The sequence below is a fragment of the Culex quinquefasciatus genome, chromosome 1 (assembly GCF_015732765.1).
Source record: "Culex quinquefasciatus strain JHB chromosome 1, VPISU_Cqui_1.0_pri_paternal, whole genome shotgun sequence".
Classification (NCBI taxonomy): Eukaryota; Metazoa; Arthropoda; class Insecta; order Diptera; family Culicidae; genus Culex; species Culex quinquefasciatus.
This window is the reverse complement of record NC_051861.1, coordinates 96,350,058-96,367,180: the sequence shown is the minus strand read 5'-3', so window position 1 is coordinate 96,367,180 and position 17,123 is coordinate 96,350,058. Positions and strand designations below refer to the sequence as shown.

Here is a 17,123-nt window from a genome sequence, read left to right as displayed (position 1 = left end):
CAAACAGTCAAACAGTCCAAGAGTCCTAGAGTGCAAGAGTCCAAGGGTCGAAGAGTCCAAAAGTCCAAAAGTCCAAGAGTCCAAAAGTCCAAGAGTCCAAGAGTCCAAGAGTCAAAAGTATAAAACAAATTACAAACCAATCACTGTTTTACAATCGTGTCACCCCTCGTCCTTCGGCATTTTCCAGCATCACATCCAGCAGCGGGGCTCCAGCAGACTGAAACCATCAGGTCCAATATCAGTCTTTCGACGACGGTTCCGCAGACTCCACGCCGGAGCAGAGCGCCTCCTTCGGGACAGGAAATATTCGGTGCTATCAGGAGCCAGCAGCCGGCTTGTTGCTCAGTTTGCGTTCGACCGTCACCGGAAGCAGTCACGTGCGCGAGGAGGAAAGCTGCAAAAAAAAGGATTACCCACCACCACCACCTTGAGGATTAAAGTGAAAGTGAAGTGGGGAATTTAAAGAGCCTTTCGAAGAAGTGTGTCAATCAGATGTTGTGGATTAAAGGATTAAGTGTGGGGCTTTGGAAGATAAAAGAAAATCTCCAATAAATGTGATGTGATTAATGAAGTGTGAAACAACCCCAGAAATCATAAGTGATAACATGTTTCGATAAATTGGATTACTATACCATAGGATATCGGAATATGTGCTCTAAGCGGTTTCAACAATAAGTATGTTGATTTTTAACCTAAATTTAGGTTAAATGTAGTGGAAAATACTCTTTAAGTTAGACTGACAACCAAAAAACGCACTATCCAACTAACGTGGCAAATTAAAACTATGGTTGATCCTATTTGGTTCTCTTTTCAAACTTAACAAATAATTTTTGTTATTGAGCAATTCTCTGAGATTTCTTTCATTCGACTTTTTATTCCATTTTTTAATCCAACTGAAACTTTTTTGTTGCCTTCGGTATGCCTAAAGATGCCATTTTGCAACATTAGTTTGTCCTTATAGTTTTGCATACATATTTGGCAGCTGCCCATACAAAAAATATTTATGAAAAATAAAAAATCTATATCTTTTGAAAGAATTTTTAGACCGATTTGGCGACTTCGAAATAGTAGTTTATGCAACAAGTTGCAAAAAGAGGATTTTTTCAGCACGAGTCGTACATTTATCCAACGAGGTTCACCGAGTTGGATAAATACGAAGAGTGCTGAAAAAATCAAGTTTTGCAACGAGTTCCATACAACATTTTTTGCAATTCCAAAACACACACTGAGTGAAATTTTATGTCAAATTTCTGTATTTTATCAATAAATCGTTTAAATAAAAAATGTTGAAAAGTGTTACTTTCTGGGAAACAAATGCTAAAAGTTCAACTTTTCAGCACCCATTTGAGTGCTGAAAAGTAGAACTTTTCAGCATTTATTTTGAAAAGTGTTGCTATTCGATTCTGTTATTTTTGGTACAGAAAAGTAGGCTATTTTGTCGTTCAAGAATGACAGGAAAAATAAATAGTTTCATGACGGAATTGCAAAAAAGTTGTAGGTACGAATAAGGACAACACTGAAAAAAATAATACACGGTAAAAAAAATTTGGTCATTTTTTTAATTTCACTTTTTGTCACTAAAACTTGATTTGCAAAAAACACTATTTTTATTTTTTATTTTCTGATACGGTTTAGGGGACACATCAAATGCCAACCTTTCAAAAATTTCAGATTATGCAAAAAATCTTTAACCGAATTATGAATTTTTGACTCAGAACTTATTTTTTCAAAAAATCAATAAATTGGTCGCAAAAATTTTTCAACTTGAGTTTGCGATGTATAATCAAATTTGCATTCAAAAAGTACTTTAGTGAAACTTTGATAAAGTGCACCGTTTTCAAGTTAAAGCCATTTTTAGGTAACTTTTTTTGATACTAATCGCAGTTATTCATTTTTTTAAATTATTGCCCATGTTTGTCCACTTTTTAAAGAAATATTTTTGAATTACCGAGAAAAGTCTCTATACTTTGCTTTTTTTTAAGTTTGTTGATACATCCCTTCGTTGCTGAAATATTGCCATGCAAAGGTTTAAAAACAGGAAAATTTATGTTTTCTAAGTTTCAACCAAACAACCCACCATTTTCTAATGTCAAAATATGCTTTTCAATGCTAAAATATGAAACATTCGTGTAATTTTCCGATCTTTTCATTTTTTTTAATCAAGACTAACATTTTAAAAGGGCGTCATATTGAATGTGTGTTCCTTTTGCAATGTTAGTCTTGATATAAAAATAAAAATATTGTTTCGAAAAGATCGGAATATTTCACGAATGTTTCATATTCTAACATTGAAAATCGGACCACTAGTTGCTGAGATAGCGACATTAGAAAATGGTGGGTTGTTTGGGTGAGATTTCAATTTTGATTGCAAATTTGATTTTACATCGAAATGTGAAGTTGATAATTTTTAGCCACCAATATTTTGATTTTTTTGAGAAAATCATTTTTGATTCAAAAATTTATAACTCGGTCAAAAAAATTTTGCCCGTTCTCGAAATTTCGGAAAAGTTGGCATTTGATGCCCCCTAAAACATATCAGAAAATAAAAAAAATAAAAATAGTGTTTTTTGCAAATCAAGTTTAGTGACAAAAAGTGTTTTTTTACCGTGTTTAATTTTTATAGTGTAGTCCTTATCCACACCTACAACTTTGCCCAAGACACCAAATCGATCAAAAAATTCCTTCAAAAGATCTCGAACAGACGATAATAACTGAATTCATGCCACTTCAATAACAAATACTGTTAAAATAACAGAAAGTCCGATATTGATTGAAAGCAAAAACAACTTGGGAATAACATTTTTTGTTATGGAAGAATATCTCCAAAAGTTATTGTGATGATCGGATTAGTTGTTAAAATAACAAAAAATAATAACAAAGTTTTGTTCGAAGAATAACTAAAAATGTTATTAGTCTGTTATTACAATAACAATCTAATAACAAAAAAATCATAACAGCGAATAACAAATCTTGTTACAAATAACATAAAATGTTATTGGTCTAGTATATTCAAACATCAAAAATGTTATTCCAAAGTTATTACCGTCTCGGGATACAGTTTTTTGAATTTTCAATTATCATTTTTGTGTGGACAGCTGCCAAATTTGTTTTGAAAATTATATGGACAAACAAATGATGCAAAATGGCTTCTTTGAGCATACCGAAGGCACCAAAAAGTTTCAGCCGGATTAAAAAATACAAAAATTAAAATTAAGGCAAAAATACCGATTTCGTAGAGAATTGATTAATTAAGTTATGCAACTGCTAACTGACACATATGTAAACTATTAACTGCTTCAGAAAATGTTTGAAACTTTTTAAAAATTTGAGAACAATTTAGGATAGTTTGAGAAATGGTTGAATTTTAATTCCTACGTGAGCAACTCTCTACGAAATCATTTTGAAAGGGCCAAACAATGAAAATTACGCCCATTTAAAATGCTAGTCTTGATTTAAAAATCTTCAAAATATTTTTTTCAAAAAGTTCGGAAAATTTCACAATTATTTCATGTATTAACATTGAAAATCGGACCATTTATTGCTGAGATATCGTCATTAGAAAATGGTGGGCTGATTGAGTGAGACTTAGAAAACTTCAATTTTCGTGTTTCTTTTTCTTTAAGCCGCTGTATTTCAGCAACCAGAGGTCCAATCTTCAATGTCTCTTAGAAAATTTTCTGAACTTTTCAAAAAAATATTTTTAGAAATGGTCACTCATGGTCACTATTTTTAAAAATTGAAAAACTGCAAATATTTCGCAAAAATCAAACTTTCGGTGGCTATATCTTGAAAACGGAGCCCTTTATCAAAAAATCTGTAGAGTACTTTTCGATTGCAAATTCAATTTTGCATTAAAAAATAATGTCAAACTTGTTTTTGCATGAAACTTTGATTTTTTCCAAAAATTACTATTTTTTCAAATATTCATAACTCGGCGGCAGATGGTGTGCTTCTACATTATAATGGCATCATTAGTGTGACCACGGGGACGCGTTGTCTGCATGCTCAGTCCTGCATTCTGAGATTGTGGTAATCGAATAATAGCATCATTGGTGCGATAGAAGTGGGGACGCGAAATCGTGATTATGCAGGTTAATTTTTTTGTGTGCTTTTTAGTCGCTGTTTGTATGGGGTGAGTGATTGTGGTGATCGAATAATAGCATGACTTACTGAATTATTTGTGTCTTGAGCGTAATTTTCGTTGACTAATTGGTGTTTTTTGTGATTTTTTTTGTGATTTTTTGTTTTTGAGATCTTAATTAATTGTTTTGTGATTTTCAAAGCCCTTCCTATATCATCGTTGATCGGAAGGCACGGCGTCGGGTAAATTGTGTATAATGTTTTGAATAAGGTTTTATTTTTAATGGTGAAAAAGCCATTTCTATATAATGATCGAAAGACGCACTGACATTTTTGATTAATTAATAGTGGAGTGAAATAATTGTGTGTGAGTGACTTTGTGTGTTAACCAAAAAGACCTTCCCATAGCATCGTTGCTCGGAAGGCTCGCCGACGGGTCTGTTATGAAAGTCCTCCCCATAGCATCGTTGCTCGAAAGGCATCGAAAAGCCAATACATTATCCTACTAACCCAAAAAATATTAATCACGTGATTCTTGAAGGAGATTCTGTGGATTCAACGGTCTCAAGCGGTATCAACAAGTATATAGCGAAAAACTAAGTGCTTGATGGGTCTGCAATTTCAACTATCGGACTAACATTCCTCCCTTTCGTTGAACTGCAGGCTTCTTGGGAGGGCGCCGGTATTGACTAATAAAGTAGGGATCTTCAGAGGTTAAACAGTGAACGGATGGTTGGATCCCACTGATCATTTTTGATTCATTGTTTAACTTCAGCTGATCTGTCAATAACGGAGTAGCAGCTCATTGGCAGTCAACCATGCTCATGCTCATGCCCATGTTTCTCTATGGCTCAAAAGTTGCGGATTTTTGTCCCATAAAACATATCAAAAAATCTCGAAAATCAAAAAATACGTATTTTGGGAAACTGAGTTTTAGTGAAAAAAAAGTTGATAAAAAAAATCTGCAGTTTTGTGTTTCCGTGTACCTATTTTTTTTTTCTCAAAAGTCCTCAATAATACCTACAACTTTGCCGAAGACACCAAATTGATCAGAATATTCACTCAAAAGTTACAGCTGTTTGAATATTTACATACCATTTTTGTATGGACAGCAGCCAAAATTGTATGGAGACTTGTATATGGGTGAACCAATGACGCAAAATAGCTTATTTGGTCATAGGGAAGGCCCCCACAAAGTTTGAGCCAAATAAAAAAATACAAATAAAATCCATTTCCGGTTTTGGTACAGAATTGCTCACGTAACATTTTCAACCAAAAAATGGTTTAGGTTATTTATAAAAGTTTTTGACTAAGGCCGAAGACGAGAGGGGAGATTGAAATTACAAGCCAAAATTTCAACATATAAGTGAAAAATAAACTTGCATTATACATCCATTCAGCTGATATGCAATCTTCAGTTTTCAAAAATGGATTTTAATTGATTTGAGTTGATGAAAATAAAAATCATTGGAGAAGAAAACTTTTTGCGGTGTTGTGCATCGGAAAAGAAACCAAATACAAAAGATGTTTGTATTAAACCAAACATGCTAAACATTATCTTAAACACAGGGGATGTTTTTCAACCCTCTACCGTCTAAATTTTTTTTTCAAAATTTTTATTTTTTCCCGTGTGCAGAAGGTAATTTTGAGCAATGTTTGTCCTAAAAAATAACTTTTTGTTTTGGGTAATTCTCCGCCAGCTCACACAGCAGTTGCTCCGATCCGGGGAGGAACGACCCCTTGCATTTTTTACTTTGCCGAAAAATACATGTTTTTCAATAATTTTATTGTCAAAGAGACTTTTATGTAAAATTGGACGCCCGATTTAATGGCGAACTAGAAATTCCGAAAAAAAACTTTTTTTTCATAAAAAAACATGAAAAAAGTTTAAAAAAACTCTGTCATTTTCCGTAACTCAACTGTAATTTTTTTTGGAACGAACCATTTTAAGGTAAATTTAATGTACTTTTCGAATCTACAGTAACCCAGAAGTGTATTTTTTTAATTTAGAACTAAATTTTTAATTTTGAAATTTCTTGTTTTTTTTCTAACTTTGTAGCGTTTTTTAAGAGTGATAAGCATGTTTTACTTAATTGTAGAGCAGACAATTTAAAAAATTTGAATACATATACAGCAATTCCATTTGATCCTTTTTTAGTGGGAGCCCTTTGGTCAAAATAATTAGACTCATATTTTTTGTTTGGCCATCAGGGTGACCTACACCGTGCTAGGATGGCAATTTTCGCAATGTTTAGCAAAAACCACCATTTAAAAAAAAAAACATAACTCCACGGCATTTTAACCGATTTTAATCGTCTTGGACGCAAATGAAAGGTGAAAAGTTATTTTTTTAGGTAAAACAGTCTGAAGACCGGAAAATCTAGCCCAATATTTGAAAATGTCGAACGAAACTTTGAAATGCCGTTTTGACGGTGTCTGGACCAAAGAGCCTAGGTCTGAAAGTATATTTATCGGGTTCCTCGGAAAATTTTACGTGACGTACTCAAAAATTGAAAGTTTTCATTAACAGGATTCTGAGATGTGATTTTTAAAAAATAAAAACTGGGGTCACGCAATTGACGAAAACGTGAATAAATAAATTTTTTCACAAAAACTGCGATAACTTTAAAATTTCAACGATGACCTATACATGTTTGAGTACCAAAAGTTTCGTCTTTTAATTACGAAAATGTTGATACCCAAGCATTTATTTCATACCTACCTTTCATTTGCATCTAAGACAGCTTAAATCAGGTGAAAATTATGATTTTTTTTAATGTGATTTTGCGAAAAATGACGAAAATAGCCATTTTCGAACCACCCTAGCACGATGTAGGTCATCCTAAGGCCAAACAAAATTTTGGCCAAGGAACCCCAAAAATAATTTGAGCCCGATCGGAGAACTTTATTTTTTGGTTTAGGCTTTCAAATGGAATTGCTGTAACGTCATGATTCGAATTCCCGGACGCTTCGAAACCCGGACATCTCACCTTGTTTTATCAATTATTTGGATATAAGTTCGCATTATGAATGTCGAAACTGTGTTATTTGATGAATTCTAACATCAACTTTCAATTAAAGTTTGTTTGAACGCTGCAGTTAATTCAAAAAAAAATAAATAAGATTATAAATTTATCAAAAATGCGATACATTTCACTGAAATATTTCATAGGAGTCCGAAGCACCGGCAAGGCAAAGCAGAAATTTAGGGGTTTGATTTCCTTAAATTCTAGCAAATGTTTATATAAATTATCGATTGTTTTGATGTTAACAGCTTAGTATTATCAGAAATAATTCTGATGTCATAATTTCTGATAATCTGATTAATTACAGTATGGAAAACAAGTATTTACACCCCTTAGGCACTATGCACATTTTGTGATGAAACATGTAAAAAATTAAAGTTTTACAGGAACCTAGTACTACTTTTTGTTCAGAAACTCATGCCAAACATTTTGCTACAAAAAGCTCATGAAAAGATGATTTCTATGAATAGTTATATAACAAATACTATTACGAAAATAAAAAAGGTGCAAACAAAGTTTGTACACCTTTCGAAAAACTAACATAAATAATTATATTTGTTGACAAATCACCATAAATCCAGTCTCCCAACTCCAAATAGGCATCCTTGACTGATTAACAAAAATAATTTGGATTGAATATAAAGGTTACTAACTACTTAGTATAAAAGTTTATATAACTCTGGAAATTCTATATAAAACTTATCTAAACTTAATTTTGCAAACTTTTAATTCAACTAAATGTCAATATATTACCATAGAATTGCTAAATAAACATTTTGGAGTGGGTATAACACCGTTTTTGGGGTATTTGTATTGATAGAATAGATTTTTCGTTGGAATTTCGTATACCAACCCGGAATTACGTCGTAGGAAAATCCGCCGGCTTCCGAACCGGTCCACGATTCACAAGTCAACCTATGTGGCATCGGAAAGGGCATAAAATTTCTGATCTTTTGATACCCATACATCAAGGTTTCCTTTAAAACCTACGTTTTTAAATACCTGGGCAAAAAGTAAGTTTGATCCATGAGAACAAAAATTACGAAATTCCATACATTTTTGGCAGGTTGATCAAACGAAACCATAACAACGTTTTTGCCTAGGTATTTAAAAACGTGGGTTTTATAGAAAACCTGGATGTATGGGTATCAAAAGATCGGAAATTGTATGCCCTTTCTGATGCCACATAGGTTGACTTGTGAATTGTGGACCGGTTCAGATGCCGGCGGATTTTCCGACGACGTAATTCCGGGTTGGTACGAAATTCCGAAAAAAATCTGTTCTATCGATACAAATACCCCCAAAACGGTGTTATACCCACTCCAAAATGTTTATTTAGCAATTCTATGGTAATATATTGACATTTATCTGAATTAAAAGTTTGCAAAATTCAGTTTAGATAAGTTTTATATATAATTTCCAGAGTTATATAAACTTTTATACTAAGTAGTTAGTAAACTTTATATTCAATCCAAATTATTTTTTTAATCTGTCAATGATGCCTATTTGGAGTTGGAGACTGATTTATGGTGATTTGTCAAAAACATTATTTATGTTAATTTCTCGAATAGTGTACAAACTTTTTTTGCACCTTTTTTGTTTTCGTAATAGTATTTGTTATATAACTTTTTATAGAAATCATCTTTTCAAGAGCTTTTTGTAGCAAAATGTTTGGCATGAGTTTCTGAACAAAACGTTGTACTAGGTTCCTGTAAAACTTTATTTTTTTTACATGTTTCACCACAAAATGTGCATAGTGCCCAAGGGGTGCAAATACTTTTTTTACATACTGTAATTAATCAGATTATCAGAAATTATGACATCAGAATTATTTCTGATAATACCATTTTTTGAGGCAACTGGGAATAGATCTTGTTTAATGAGTATTAAATTATTGCAAATTTAATTATTATTAATTTTCAACAGATTGATGTAATTTAATCAAAACAATATTAGCTCCTTACCTCCATGATCCATGATCAAATAAGATGAAAATCGAATTTGTGCAAAAAGAATTAATTCAATTGGTTGAATACCTAGTACTAAATAAATTACAATTTGAAGTAAAAGAATTATGGAGCACTGGTGCAACTACTGGTGCTAGAGGGTTAAATGTGAAAAATAGAAGACTTTTGTGTATTGATGTTAGTTTATCGTGTATTTATGCAACATGATAATATCCAAAAAATCATTGATAAATTACTTTCTATTGTTTGTTCTCAAAAAATGCAAGAATATATTCAAAGTTTGCTCAAATATTTGAAAACATTGGGTTGTTTGGAGTAAAACCTACACTAAAAAGCTTTACCATTTGTTCAAGATCTGAAACCAGTATTTGTAATGAAAAACATAATTTCTGCATGTTTTTTTTCTCATTTCAATAAAGAGCAATTCCAGCTCAAATCAAGATTTTTTCTGGTACTTTTGTACCCGACCCTCTCCGATTTCAATGAAACTTTGTAGACATGTTATCCTAGGCCTATATAAGTCATTTTTGTGTATATGGAGCCAATAGTACTCGAGAATAACATTTGAGAAGGGCGTAAGGTATTTAAATATGTTTGTATTTTGCAATTTAAAAATTACTGTATCTCGAAGCCGTTGCATCGTATCAAAAAGTGGTCAAAGACAAACTTGTAGGAAATTGGACGGGCTTTCTGATAAAAATACACTGAAACAAAAATACACGCCACTTTTATGTCATTTTTCAATTTTTAAGTTTAAAAGTTAAATTTAAAGATGATGTCACGATTTTTTTTCGCTCAAATTTTTTAAGGAAGTACCCTAAGATGTTACCAAAAGACTGGCGAAAAATGCAGGATGGTATGTCTCTCCTAAAAAAATACAAAAATCATTTACTAAAACTGTTTTTTTGAAAAGTGGTCTAAACGTCAAAATTTTTATAAACCGGTAGTGGGAACCGATTCCCCGGATAATTTTACATAAAAGTCTTCATATTGACCATTGTCCTATGTCCAATCCTTGGGAAGATACAGCGGTTTTAAAAATAAAAATGTTGAAAAAACGGGATTTTTGGTGGTTTTTGGCATTTTCTATACGACAGACTTGGTTTTTCAGTCTCGTAAATATTTTTACCGGAAAGCTCGTCCAATTTCCCATAAGTTTGCCTTTGACAGCTTTTTGATTTATATCGTTTTTATATTTACGTAATCAAATTTACTATCCTGGTTTCTACCACACTGAAAAAAATATTCTATTTTCAGTTATAAGCAATGTAATTAAGCTTATATCTGTAAGCCCTTACATCCAATTGAAATGCTGTCAAAGGCAAACTTATGGGAAATTGGACGAGCTTTCCGTTAAAAATATTTACGAGACTGAAAAACCAAGGCTGACACATAGAAATTGTCAAAAACCACCAAAAATCCCGTTTTTTCAACATTTTTATTTTTAAAACCGCTGTATCTTCCCAAGGATTGGACATAGGACAATGGTCAATACGGAGACTTTTATGTAAAATTATCTGGAAAATTGATTCCCACTACCGGTTTTAAAAAATTTTGACGTTTAGACCACTTTTCAAAAAAACAGTTTTAGTAAATGATTTTTGTATTTTTTTAGAAGTGACATACCATCCTGCATTTTTCGTCAGTCTTTTAGTAACATTTTAGGCTATTTCCTCAAAAATTTTGAACGAAAAAAAACGTGACATCACCTTCAAATTTAAGTTTTAGACTTAAAAATCAAAAAATTTCATAGATGTGGCGTGTATTTTTGTTTCAGTGTATTTTTTTCAGAAAGCCCGTCCAATTTCCTACAAGTTTGTCTTTGACCACTTTTTAATACGATGCAACGGCTTCGAGATACAGTAATTTTTAAATTACAGAATACAAAAATATTTAAATACCTTACGCCCTTCTCAAATGTTATTCTCGAGTACTATTTGCTCCATATGCACAAAAATGGCTTATATAGGCCTAGGATAACATGTCTACAAAGTTTCATTGAAATCGGAGAGGGTCGGGTACAAAAGTACCAGAAAAAATCCTGATTTGAGCTGGAATTGCTCTAAACTGGTCCCAGAGGCATGTTTAAAATTTCTCATCGAAAAATACCAAAATACATTTTCTTGTAGTTGAATGATTTTTTACATGCAGTCAAGCTGTTAATTGATCTTCACACTTATTTAAATCATTAATGTTGATGTCCTATACAATTTTGCTGCTTAATATTAATTAATACCAAGACCATAACAATTTTCAATAAATTTCAAATTTCCCGGGATTTCCCGGGAAATTGGCCTGAAATTTCCCGTTCTTCGGGAAATTTTTAACCCCGGGAAATTGGACGCTCTACCAAAATTCGATTTTAATCCTGAAATATTCAGTAAAAACCGAAAAAATCCGTGCATTGCTGTCACTTTTTATATGAAACAAGTTTCAATCTTGTCGTGTTATCTTGACACAGCCTGAAAATTGATGTAAGTGCGACAATTGGCCAAAGGTATTTCAGGTCAGAACGCGTTTGACACAAGTACGAGCTCGACTAGTGTCAACATTTTCAATTATAACTCGGAACTCCGGCAACCAAATTCAACCAAACTTCGGGGCAATGCACAAAACGCTCAACCAAACAAAACGTTTTTGTTTTTGTTTACATTCTGAGCTCTCGTTTTGGTTTATTCAAAGTCAAACATTAAAACGCGTTTTTCTCGGATCGTCAAAAAGCGACAAAAGACAAGATAGCACGACAGCGTCGAAACGATACTGGGTGGAACAATGTTTCTGGTATCTCTTTGAAGCCGGGCATAACTATGTTCTTTGTTAAACGTAGAAACTGCATGTTTAACTTTGCCTGAAGGTATTACTTTGGAAATTGGATGCGACTCTATCAGCATACAGCATCTGATGTCATTTGATATTGCACTCCATGAATAATGTTCAAAGTGCGGAGATAAGATAGTTTACACCTTGCATTGGGTCGTTCTTGTTTGTCTTCATATATTTTCAAATTCAAATGATGTTTTCATTCGAAAACAATTCAATATGACAAATTCAAAATGCAATTAACATTCTCAATCATCCGAAACCTTCTTCCTCTTACAGACACTCATCATCATCGACGTTTCATGCTCGGGCTTGAGCGATTACCATAATTCCCCCTGAAGCCATGACAAATGATTCATTTGTGTACGGAGTGGAATTGAAATCGCCTCCGCCGACCACCGCCGACGACCAGCTCACCCAGTACGACCGCTTCCTCAAAACGCAGTCCATGTCGGAACAATTTCTCAATCAATTTCCTGGCCGCCAGTATCGGGTGTCCCCGAGCGACCAGTCGGTTTCCCTGGTCTATCTGGACGACCAGGGCCATGACAGTGTCAATTTGTCTACTTCAATCCGGCAGATCCTGCGGCAAAACATTATTAGCACCGAGTGGTCACTCCGGGAGGGCTCCACGGCCGCAACAGCAGCGAACGAAACAAGCTCCGGACCGGGCGGTTCCGGTTCCGGGAGTACGGGCGCCGTAAGTCGAGCCCACGGAGACTCGACGTTTCAGAACAATCTCATCATCCCACTGTACGCGGTCATCTTTCTGCTGTCGGTCATTGGAAATCTGCTGGTGATCCTGACGCTGGCCCAGAACAAACGGATGCGAACCGTTACCAACGTGTACCTGCTGAATCTGGTGAGTAGGAATGACAATATTGTTGCATTTCTCTTTGTTTTTGCTACTATCAATACATCAGCGACAACTTTATCTGCTTCTTGCGCACGGCATCCATGTTTATATTTATAACGAGCATTAGGCTCTGTTAATGTTACATAATAGAACCAAATCGTATACGGATGTACTGGCTCAAACCCCAAATCGACGTGGTTGTGCTAACTAGCGGCACGTCGCTTTTATACTTTACGAGAAAATAAAACTATTGAATATTTGAATATGCAAAAACTTGAACTCGCAATGTATACAAGCACATTTTTTGCCATGTGTCGACATTTGGTTCCCAGAGTCCCGGTCATCGCTTCACTTGGAGACGGTGATTTAAGCGGATTGCATACTGAATTTCGTCATGTTCATGATTATCCAAGTTCTTGTTGCCTAGGAAATGATAATTGAAAATAAAACCGACTCCACCTGGACCACATTCTCAACACCATGACAACCGTCATTTAATGGTCGCTCCCATCTCCATCACCACACCTGGGACAGTTTTAGAGTTTTATTTGAAAACGTCCTATGAGCATAGGGAATCCCAAAGCTTAGGACCATTTTTGAAAAAAAAAATGGAGTTAAAGGTAATTTGAAAGACGGGAATTGATGATGCTCGACTTTTTGGACAGGATAAGGAAAATGCTCACGACAGTTGATGTTTACGTTAGGAAAATAGGCTCTTTGTTTACACTTCGATTTCGATCCTATTACAATGTTTTGCTAAAAATAATTCGTTTGCGTGAAACTTTGTTCTAAAATTTTGATATGGTAACATAAGGGGTTTGCTTATAAACAACACGAGTTATCGCAATTTTACAAAAAAAAAGTTTTGAAAAAAATACTTTTTGTGTTTCTCTTCGTTTCTCTTTGTTTCTCTTTGTTCCTCTTTGTTTTCGTCACCATGATCGACGACAACCAACTTTTTCAAAACTTTTTTTTCGTAATACTTTTTTCACTCTAAAAAATAACCCTGCAAAGTTCAAAAACACGTAATTTAAAAATGAAAAATTTTGTTCTAAATGATAAAAATAACCCTTCTGGGTCAATAAAGATTCGAAGAGAACATTAAATTTCTCTTAAAATGGAATGTTCCAATTTTTTTACAGTCGAATAACGAAAAATGTGAGAATTTTTAATACTTTTTGGTGTTTTTTATGAAAAATAAGTTTTTTTTCGGAATTCTAAGTAAACCATCTAATCGGGCGTCTAATTTTACATAATAGTAGTTTATGCAACAAGTTGCAACAAGAGGATTTTTTCAGCACGAGTCGTACATTACAAAACAAAAAATCCAACGAGGTTCACCGAGTCGGATAAATACGAAGAGTGCTGAAAAAATCAAGTTTTGCAACGAGTTCCATACAACATTTTTTGCAACTCCAAAAAACACACACTGAGTAAAATTTTATGTCAAATTTTCATGTAGGGGAAAGTGGGGCAAGTGTAACAAGCTAAGGAAATGCTCGTTATAACCCATCAAAAACGTTAAAAATCTGTCGGATTTTTTAATAATCATCTTATTCCAGGTCTTGACTAAGACTTTGATAGAAGAAGTTTTTAAAAAATCCTGTTTTTGCCTTTCTTACTAAAGAAAGGTATAGGTTTTACTTTAAGGCTGGACGTCATTTTCATCTTCATAAATATGTCGATTCAGCATGAATTTTAATCGGAAAAATCGTCAAAAAATCACACTGCATCGATTTTCGACGCTCTATCGATTCACCTTGACAGAACTCGTCTATCTCCAACCCTCGAATTTTGAGAAAATAAATTCCGTGGAGTTCGAGTGATGTCCGTGTGTGGTAAAATTTTGGCAAATTTTGTGTCACGTAATCCTCTGCTCCCCTATTTTCGATTTTGATTGTTAAAAGTGCATTTGAAAGCTGGTGTGCTGAACAAGGGTCATTTTGAGACCGAATTTCGAAATATCCATCTGTTTTCGGATGCGGCCAGACTTTTCAACAAAATACACAGTTTTCAAATGAAAATATGGTCAAAATTTTTCATTTTCATATCTTTTATTTATCTCAAAATTGCATTTTTCGAGCTCTACAACCTCCCAAATTTTCATCCAGATCCATAATCTGGTTCTGGAGTTAGAGCCGTTTGATTAACCTACCAAAAGAAAAAAATCCCTAAAAGGTAAAAGCCCACCTGGTGACCTTCGCCAACACTTTTTATTTCCGATTTTATCCGAAATTTTTTCTACATTCATAGTACAGACCATGAGTGAGCAGCTGAAACAAATTTGACATCTATCGGCAATCCGGAACGATTTTTAGAGCGATTTACTTTTGCCTTTCTTACTAAAGAAAGGTATAGGTTTTACTTTAAGGCTGGACGTCATTTTCATCTTCGTAAATATGTCGATTCAGCATGAATTTTAATCGGAAAAATCGTCAAAAAATCACACTGCATCGATTTTCGACGCTCTATCGATTCACCTTGACAGAACTCGTCTATCTCCAACCCTCGAATTTTGAGAAAATAAATTCCGTGGAGTTCGAGTGATGTCCGTGTGTGGTAAAATTTTGGCAAATTTTGTGTCACGTAATCCTCGGCTCCCTATTTTCGATTTTGATTGTTAAAAGTGCATTTGAAAGCTGGTGTGCTGAACAAGGGTCATTTTGAGACCGAATTTCGAAATATCCATCTGTTTTCGGATGCGGCCAGACTTTTCAACAAAATACACAGTTTTCAAATGAAAATATGGTCAAAATTTTTCATTTTCATATCTTTTATTTATCTCAAAAATTGCATTTTTCGAGCTCTACAACCTCCCAAATTTTCATCCAGATCCATAATCTGGTTCTGGAGTTAGAGCCGTTTGATTAACCTACCAAAAGAAAAAAAATCCCTAAAAAAGGTAAAAGCCCACCTGGTGACCTTCGCCAACACTTTTTATTTCCGATTTTATCCGAAATTTTTTTCTACATTCATAGTACAGACCATGAGTGATTATCTGAAACAAATTTGACATCTATCGGCAATCCGGAACGATTTTTAGAGCGATTTACTTTTTGCCTTTCTTACTAAAGAAAGGTATAGGTTTTACTTTAAGGCTGGACGTCATTTTCATCTTCGTAAATATGTCGATTCAGCATGAATTTTAATCGGAAAAATCGTCAAAAATCACACTGCATCGATTTTCGACGCTCTATCGATTCACCTTGACAGAACTCGTCTATCTCCAACCCTCGAATTTTGAGAAAATAAATTCCGTGGAGTTCGAGTGATGTCCGTGTGTGGTAAAATTTTTGGCAAATTTTGTGTCACGTAATCCTCTGCTCCCCTATTTTCGATTTTGATTGTTAAAAGTGCATTTGAAAGCTGGTGTGCTGAACAAGGGTCATTTTGAGACCGAATTTCGAAATATCCATCTGTTTTCGGATGCGGCCAGACTTTTCAACAAAATACACAGTTTTCAAATGAAAATATGGTCAAAATTTTTCATTTTCATATCTTTTATTTATCTCAAAATTGCATTTTTCGAGCTCTACAACCTCCCAAATTTTCATCCAGATCCATAATCTGGTTCTGGAGTTAGAGCCGTTTGATTAACCTACAAAAGAAAAAATCCCTAAAAAGGTAAAAGCCCACCTGGTGACCTTCGCCAACACTTTATTTCCGATTTTATCCGAAATTTTTTTCTACATTCATAGTACAGACCATGAGTGATTATCTGAAACAAATTTGACATCTATCGGCAATCCGGAACGATTTTTAGAGCGATTTACTTTTTGCCTTTCTTACTAAAGAAAGGTATAGGTTTTACTTTAAGGCTGGACGTCATTTTCATCTTCGTAAATATGTCGATTCAGCATGAATTTTAATCGGAAAAATCGTCAAAAAATCACACTGCATCGATTTTCGACGCTTCGTCGCCAAGTCGACAAGTTGTCAAGTTGAGCTTCAAAAACTGGCGCAAGAATGCTGGCGCATCTATTTTGTCGCTCGACTTATACTCGTTTTGTAGTAGCTTGTATACCGATGTTTCCTACAACGTGTAAGATATCGTAGCTTTTCGTTTTCTTTTGCCCTATGCGTTTTTGCATAACTGTCCAATGTTTATGCAAAAACTTTTGTGACATAGGACATTCATTCGGCTACAATCAATTTGTTTCCCGTGCGCTCCTAAAATCGCCTAAATGTAGACTTCATTTGTCGTAAGTTTATTTAACAGGGTTCATTGGATTCCAATAGGAGCTTTCTAAGCTTTTCATCGTTTATATCGTTTTCAAAGTTTTCAATGCTGGTGACGCCAATGGCTTTCTACTTAAGGTAGTCGCGATTGAGTGTGTAGTGGTGCGGTTTTAAAAATAGCAATTTCTGACACTC

The 17,123-nt window shown here is 34.2% G+C and overlaps 1 protein-coding gene across 1 annotated transcript in view; it reads left to right on the top strand.

The window, feature by feature from the left end:
- The first annotated feature begins 248 nt into the window (after positions 1 to 248).
- Positions 249 to 17,123, top strand: part of LOC6037964 (tyramine/octopamine receptor) — a 72,951-nt gene continuing 56,076 nt past the window's right edge. Inside the window, exons 1-2 of the mRNA XM_038266083.1 lie at positions 249 to 675; positions 12,173 to 12,755. Of these exons, the coding sequence (XP_038122011.1) occupies positions 12,237 to 12,755 (519 nt within the window). The 5' untranslated portion in view covers positions 249 to 675; positions 12,173 to 12,236. The remainder of the gene's footprint in view (positions 676 to 12,172; positions 12,756 to 17,123) is intronic.